Genomic DNA, 7,882 nt, shown 5'->3' with positions numbered 1-7,882 from the left:
GGCAACTAGGTAAAGCACATTAGCTGCGAAGGAGTGGATTCGTTCAAATAGATGCGGATATCATTGGGTCAGGCCCGAGCGACTTGGGGGTCATGCTGCCCGAGGGGCGCCCCCAACAAGGTAAGCCAACAACATGGAATGAAAAGGGATACACGCCGCAGGGACGGACCCACGCGGCCTGGGAATAATGCTGCCCTGGGGGCGCTCCCAGCCGGAAGTGAAACTTGAAAGATGTCACCTGATGACGCTGAAGATGAAGGGGTGTTGGTGTAGCCGGCTCGGTGGGCTACGGAAGCCGATCCTCATGAGCCCCCGGGCCCAGGGGCCTCGGGAGGCTCCGGAGGTGCTGGAGGTTCCTCGTGGGCCATCTCCATCTCCGCCAGGGCTGCGGAGCGCCTGGCCTCTTGAGCCTCTGTGGTGCCCCTCATGAGGCGCTGGTGTGTGTCAGCCGCGCTCGGCAAGCCGTAAGGCATGCGAACATAGCTGTGGGGTGGACCTCCGTAGCGCCCCACTCGCGAGGGCCAGAGGCGCTCCAGGGAGGCGACTTGGTTGAGCCCTGGTACGTCGACGCAGACGCGCAGCTCGCCATCCTCGCCTGGATGGGGAGCCACTGCTGGTAGGCGGCGGGCGCCTCTCATGACTTTTGACTTCTGTAACTCCTGAATGGCCTTGCTGACGAACTCCTGTGGGTCTTGATCTCCTTGCCTTGCTCCTTCTTGAGGGAAACGTGCTTCGAAACATGCCTCCATGTGGTGCCCAAGCGCCTCCCTCGTGACCCTAGCTAAGTCGGTGGCCCTTCAGGGGGGAGCCCCCGAGCCCTGCCTGAGGAGGGCGCCGGGCACGCTTTCCTATGCGATGGAAGGAGGTTCCCCCTGGGCAGGCACGGGCCCAGAGGGGCCTGCCTCCTGAGGGGCCAGGCCGGACGATGTCTTCTTCTTCTTGGGGGCGGCCTCGGGAAGCCTCCTGCTTCCGCGATCCGGGTCTTCCAGTGATGCGGCCTGAAAGGCTCGCTCCATGGAACACACCGCGTCCTTCTCTTCACAGGGCACCGTGATGACTCCGCCGCTTCCTGGCATCTTGAGGACGTTGTAGCTGTGGTGAGTCACGGCCATGAACTTGGCCAGCGCCGGGTACCCGAGGATGGCGTTGTACGGCAGGCGGATGTGAGCGACGTCGAAGTCGATGAGCTCGGTGCGGTAGTTGTCGCATGCCCCGAAGGTGACAGGGAGGCGGACCTGCCCGATCGGGACCATGGAGCCGTCGGTGATGCCAGAGAAAGGCTTGGTTGGCTGGAGTTGGCTGTAGGGCACTTGGAGGTTGTTGAATGTCTCTACGGACAGGAAGTTGAGCCCTGCCCTACCATCGATGAGGGTCTTGGTGACCACCACGTTGCTGATGATTGGGGAGCAAAGTATCGGGAGGACTCCGGCTGTAGCTGCGCACTTGAGTTGGTCCGCTGAGCTAAACGTGATGGCGCATGCCGACCACCTGAGAGGACGCGTGGCTTCGAGCCTGGGGAGGGCTGCATTCACTTCGCGGGCGAACTGCTTGAAGATGCGTTGAGAGGCTGGGGCTTGAGCTCCGCCCAGGATGCAGGCGATCGCGCGCGGCTCCTGGAAGCCCCTAGCCTCCTCGTCCTGGTGGCGGTCCTCGTTTCTCCTTGGCTACGGTGGCAGCGGCGGGAGGCCTGTGTTGCCCTGCGGGCGATCCTCGCGAGGCTGATCCCTCCAGCCTCCCTCGCGAGGTGGGTCTTGCCAGCGATCCTCGCGAGGTTGGTCGCGCCACCCCTGGCGCGGGCCACGGTCTTCCCAGCGCCCTGCGTTCCTTCCTCCTCCTTGGCCGTAGCCCCGGTCACCGCGGTCAGGGCGACGGCCGATCCTTCCTTCTCGCACGGCTCGGAGTTCTTGGCATTCGCTGGTGTTGTGGGTGTGGAGGTCGTGGTACACGCAGTACCGGCTGCCCTTGGGAGGTTTGGGCTGATCTCTGCCCCGCTTGGTGTCCGGTTCTGCCGCGAGCACGGCAGCCCCTTGCGCTTCACTTCCTTGGCCTTGAGCTTCTTCTCTTCTGGGTCTGCGGCAGGCAGCTCGAGGAGGGAGAGACGCCCTTCCTCAGCCCTGGCGCACTTGTTCGCCAAGTTGAACAGCTCCAAGGAAGTGCACGGGTCTTCATGCATCGCCAGCTCCTCCTTCATCTTGACGTCGCGCACGCCGTCGAAGAAGGCTGAGATGATGGCCTCTTCAGTCACCTTGGGAATCTTGAGGCGTGCGTTGTTGAAGCGCTGGATATACTTCTGCAGGGTCTCCCCGGGTTGTTGCTTGATGCGGCGCATGTCGCTCACGGCGGGTGGCCGGTCGCGAGTACCTTGGAAGTTGGCGATGAAGCGGGTGCGCATCTCTTCCCAGGAGGAGATTGTGCCTGGAGCCAAGTTCAGGAGCCAGGTGCGGGCCCCGTCCTTGAGCGCCATGGGAAACCAGTTCGCCATGACCTTCTTGTCTCCGTTGGCAGCTTCGATGCCCAGCTCGTAGAGCTGGAGGAATTCTGCAGGGTCGGCCGTGCCGTCGTAGAGAGGAGGCAGGTCTGGCTTGAACTTGCCTGGCCATGCGACGCTGCGCAGTTCGGTGATGTAGGCGCGGCAGCCTGCTGTGGCCACGGGAGGCCTTGGGTGATGGAGAGCCTGGTCTTGCATGTCCCCACGCGCCGGAGCAGGAGGATGGTCGCGACGTGCTGGAGCAGGGAGCGCCCGGGCAGCTTCTGGCGGGCGAGGGACTTCTTGGCAGCTCTGCTCTTGCTGCGCGGGCACCTGACGGAGCGGGTTCCGCCCAGGGGCCACGCGCCTTGGTGCCATGGCGTCTTCTTGGGGAGGAGGCGGCCGGGGCGCCGCCGGAGCCTCGTCGCCCGCGCGGGGCGGGGTGCGGTGCAGCGGAACGGACGGCGCGGAGGAACCCCCTGCAGCACGGACGAGCTCGGCGACGCGGCCAAGCCATTCTTCGTAGACGTCGTCGACGGGACGGTAGCGCAGGAGCTTGTTCGCCGCGATGAGTGCAGCCCGAGCCTCCATGGGTGCGCGGAGCGCGCGGGACGAAGATCTAGCTGGGGCGAGCGAGGGAGTTGCGGTGCGGCCGTCTTGGCGCACGGATGGATGCTGAGACGATGTCTGCCGCTCGTCCCCCGCCCGGCCGGTGGCGGCGTTGACGGCAGGTGACGGGGAACGGCGAGGACGCCCGCCAACAGGGGCTGTCTGGGCGACGCGGGAAGCGAGGGCGGCCCGGCGCTCCGCGCGGGCCCGACGTGCGTCAGACATGAACGCGATGGTCGGAGGAGAACGGGGCGGTGGAAGACGAATTCTGGCGCACCCCTACCTGGCGCGCCAAATGTCGGATTTCGGGTTCCGGAAGACCCTTGAGGTTCGAACACTGGGGTGCGCGTGGAGATTTCGCCTCCTACCTACCTGCACCCCTCCGCCACGCTAGGATCAAAGCTATGGGAAGAACAGCACAAGAGACACAGGGTTTATACTGGTTCGGGCCACCGTTGTGGTGTAATACCCTACTCCAGTGTGTGGTGTGTGGATTGCCTCTTGGGCTGATGATGATGATGATGAACAGTACAGGGAAGAACAGCCTCGCGAGGGTCTGTTCTTGGCTGGGGCGGTGAACTGCTGGGAGGAGTTCAGCCACCTTTCTTTCTCTCTCTCTGCTTCTAACCTCTCTAACGAGCCTCTTTCTTCCTACCACCCAACCCCCTTGCTCTGTGGGTGGCTGGTCCTATTTATAGAGGTCCTGGTCCTCTTCCCAAATATTGAGCGGGAAGGGAGCCAACAATGGCGGGCTAATTTGAAGGGGGACAACAAGTATCAGCTATCCTGACAAAAGTAGTCTTCGCCTGCGCAAAGCTCTGGTGATGACGCCGTCTTGGGCTCCACGGTGACCTCCGTCTCGTAGTCCTCCTGGTCTTGGTCTCGTTGCACCGAAATGGCAACCTTTGCCTGACGCCTCGGTACTCGGCGGCTACGCTTGCCTCCTTTGCACCAAAGAGGAAAGGAGGACGCTGCGCGGGCTGGCCCCGCCTAGCGCCCTGGGTCGTCATGGCTTGCGTCACGGGCACCTCGCGAGGTATCCCGCCTTGATCTCTCCGCCTCCTCGCGACCCAGCCTGACGAGGCCGTGCCTGAGGAAGCTCCGTGTCGTCCGCCCCGCGAGGCTTGGCCCCTTGCGAGGGTCTTGAGTTTGTATTGGTGAAGATGGGCCGTGCTGGGCCCCCCTTTGAGCCATGCCGCAGGCAGGCAAGTCTGGGGACCCCCGTTCCCAGAACGCCGACAATAGGCTTGCTGGACAGTGATGGGTTGGATGAGATTTACGATGTAATTGTTAGTTTTGTCAGTGTTTAATCCCTAGTATCCACTATGTTCTAAGATTGATGTTGCTATGACTTTGCTATGTTTAATGCTTGTCACTAGGGCCCGAGTGTCATGATTTCAGATCTGAACCTATTATGTTTTCATGAATATATTTGTGTTCTTGATCCTATCTTGCAAGTTATAGTCACCTACTACGTGTTATGATCCGACAACCCCGAAGTGACAATAGTCGGGACACTTCCCGGTGATGACCGTAGTTTGAAGAGTTCATGTATTCATTAAGTGCTAATGCTTTGGTCCACTTCTCTATTAAAAGGAGACCTTAATATCCCTTAGTTTCCATTAGGACCCCGCTGCCATGGGAGGGTAGGACAAAAGATGTCATGCAAGTTCTTTTCCACAAACACGTATGACTATATTCGGAATACATGCCTACATTATATTGATGAATTAGAACTAGTTCTGTGTCACCCTATGTTATAACTGTTGCATGATGAATGACATCCGACATAATTATCCATCATTGATCTATTGCCTACGAGTTCGTTTCATATTGATCTTTACTAAGTTACTTTTCCGTTGCCACTGTTACGATTGCTACAAAACTGCTACTGTTACTTTTGCCACCGTTACCGTTACTTCCATACTACTTTGCTACTAAATACTTTGCTACTAAATACTTTGCTGCAGATATTAAGTTTTTCAGGTGTGGTTGAATTGACAACTCAGCTGCTAATACTTGAGAATATTCTTTGGCTCTCCTTGTGTCGAATCAATAAATTTGGGTTGAATACTCTACCCTCAAAAACTGTTGTGATCCCCTATACTTGTGGGTTATCACGGGTAGCTCGTGGTACTACTCCTGGAGGCCCTCTTCGACGGTTGGTTGCAGTCGGTTTGGAGCCCCACGTTGATGGGCAGTAAGCTGGGTTTGGCCTCACACGGATCTAGGCTGGGAGCATCGTGGTGGGGCGTCACATCGGGTGGCATGTGGGGAGGTATGCAGGAGGGATGGGTGGTGCTGACTTGGTCGGACCACCCGTCGCCGGCGCACAAATGCGTTGGTGCGCCGATTGTCGACGTGGTCCACTCCTTCTCCTCCCCCTTCCCCAGGCTGGTGGCTCTTGGCGCTATGTTGACTTTGGTCTTGGCAAACAATGCCGGCTCCGTCGATGGTTGGGGATTGCCGATTGGTGCAAGGCCCGTGCCCTTGGATGGGATCTAGGGTGCCTGGTGGCAGGGTGGTCGCCCTGATGGCGGGAGCTGATGTGCTCGCGGCTCGGGTGCTGGTCCCGACCAGGGGGGCCGGGCCGAGGACCCCCGTGGCGGTTCATTAACTGGCTACTTGGAGCGGCCCATGACGCATACAAGGAAGATTGCAAAAGCCTCGACGTACAAGACAAGGACTCCTTGTCCGTGGAGGACTCCTCTCCACCGACGTGGCCGACTAGGACTAATGTTATCCTAGGCCTCCGGTACATTATATAAGGCAAGGCTAGACTAGTCGATAGATGATTACAATCTCATACACACACGATCTCATGATAGATCATCGTGTAACTTGTACTCCCTCTAAATCAATACAATCAAGCAGGACGTAGGGTATTATCTCTTTGAGAGAGCCCGAATCTGGATAAACCCATATGTCTCCTGTTACTATCGCACCAAGGCTACCAGCTCAGGACCCCTATCCGAGATCTGCTGGATTTAATTGCATCATTAGTAGCCATATGGTGAACCTCGTTAACAAATCTCGGTGTCGTGTTCATGTGATTGTTTGGTCCTCATTAGATCAACTACGTGCCTCGGATTAATTCTAACAAGATATTTTCTAGTTTTGCGGTATACCAGTTAATTGAGCTAATCAGTAGTTGGATGTTGTTGTAAGAAAATTCCTTCTATCAGATTGGAACCGTTGGAAAGTTAGCAATTCACCGAACACCTTTTGAGAAGTGTGATCAAGAGGAAAATTGCAGAAACACCACCACAACTTGAAGAGGAACAGAAGTACTAACATTTCGCTACAGATGCAAGTTTTATTCAGCTGGCTGAAAAGTTTAGCCTGTCCATTACCATTGCACGGTCACATCTCGCAGGACACCCATAGGAACGTCGCCAACATCGACGCTCGACGCAAAGACTGCGGATGCTTGCTGTTTCCTACGACTTCGTAGGCCGATGCTCGTCGACGAACAGCTTGATGTCCTCCACGAGCTTGCCGGAGTCGGCGATCTCCGGGAACGCGTGGAAGCCGTGGATGGCATCGGGGTACTCGACCACCCTAACCGGCTTCCCCTTGCCGCGCAACGCCTCCACGTACCGCGTCTGCCAGCCCTTGAGCAGGTCCAACCCACCGACCACCACCATGGCCGGCGGGAACGCCTCGGCGAGCTCGACGCGCTCGCCGCAGACGCGAGCGGCGGGGTGGTCCCGGGTGGCGCCCTCCGGCAGGAACTCCCTCCAGTAGGCGTCCGTCACCACCATCGACAGCGCGGGCCCCACCTTGTCGAGCGTCACCTCCGCCTCCGTCCGCTCCTCGCCACCGAAGAACGGCTGGATCAGGACGACGCCGGCGAGGCGTAGGGATGATGGTGACGCCGTGGTCGTCATGGCCGACCAGCGCTGCGCCACGTGGTGCGTGATGTTGCCGCCGGCGCTGTCGCCTGCGAGGAAGCATCTGGAGAGGTCCACGGGGACGGCAAGGTCGGCGGGGAGGCCGTTCGTGTCGAGGTAGCGGAGCACGTCCACGGCATCGTCGTACGCTGCCGGGAACCGGTGCTTGGGGGCGAGGCGGTAGTTCACCGAGACGACGACGGCGCCTAGCCCGTGGCAGAGGCGGCGGCAGAACGCGTCGTAGGGGCGGGACGCCGCGGAGAAGAGCACGAAGCCGCCGCCGTGGAAGTAGACGACGACGGGGACCGGCGCATCGGCTGCCGACGAGGGGGAGAAGACGCGCGCCCAGAGGCCGCGGGAGGCGTCGACGGTGACGTCGGCGGAGCGGACCCCCGACGCGTCCGGGCGTGGCCTTGCCGCCGCGTGGAGGTCGCCCAGGGAGAAGAGGAGGCGCCGGACGCTGCCGTCCGGCCGGTGCGCGAGCGACAGTGCAGCAAACTGGAGGCGTACCGTCCACGGAAGGGCCGGCGGCCGGCGCGCGTCCTCAGTGCCGGCCATTGCTTGCGCCGCAGAGCAAGCAGATCCGCGAGAGAGTGGTTTGAACTGAGTGGTTTGAACTTTGAAGTAGCTAAGCGTGGAGGGGACAACGGGGTGTAAAATACTTGGTCTTCGATGCGATCGATGGACGATGTTCGAGGACAAATATGACAACCTGGTTCAGGTTGATTCTTAATGTGACATTTTAGCGTGATGCATGACGAGAATGAACAGTAAAAATCATCCTAAACAGAGACACTTTCAACAAGAGCGGTGTTAGACTAGTCATAATGAATAGTAACATACATATATCTCTAGATTATGCTAGTACCTTCATATTAGGTATTAACATAAGTGTGATAACATGCAAAGCTTT

The 7,882-nt window shown here is 58.9% G+C and overlaps 1 protein-coding gene across 1 annotated transcript; it reads right to left on the bottom strand.

The window, feature by feature from the left end:
* Window positions 1-6,413: 6,413 nt before the first annotated feature.
* LOC125541127 (probable carboxylesterase 18) lies at window positions 6,414-7,568 on the bottom strand. The gene has a single exon (XM_048704604.1). It carries the CDS (start codon window positions 7,525-7,527, stop codon window positions 6,517-6,519), a length of 1,011 nt encoding a protein of 336 aa, XP_048560561.1. The 5' UTR covers window positions 7,528-7,568; the 3' UTR covers window positions 6,414-6,516.
* Between the last annotated feature and the right edge of the window lie 314 nt (window positions 7,569-7,882).

Source organism: Triticum urartu, chromosome 2 (genome assembly GCF_003073215.2).
Source record: "Triticum urartu cultivar G1812 chromosome 2, Tu2.1, whole genome shotgun sequence".
Taxonomy (NCBI): domain Eukaryota; kingdom Viridiplantae; phylum Streptophyta; class Magnoliopsida; order Poales; family Poaceae; genus Triticum; species Triticum urartu.
The sequence above is the reverse complement of the archived record's forward strand: the minus strand, read 5'-3'. Positions and strand labels throughout refer to the sequence as shown.

What these genes read in the sequence shown, in the direction of transcription:
- LOC125541127 (XM_048704604.1), bottom strand. Translation starts at nt 7,527, where the DNA reads ATGGCCGGCACTGAGGACGCGCGCCGGCCGCCGGCCCTTCCGTGGACG.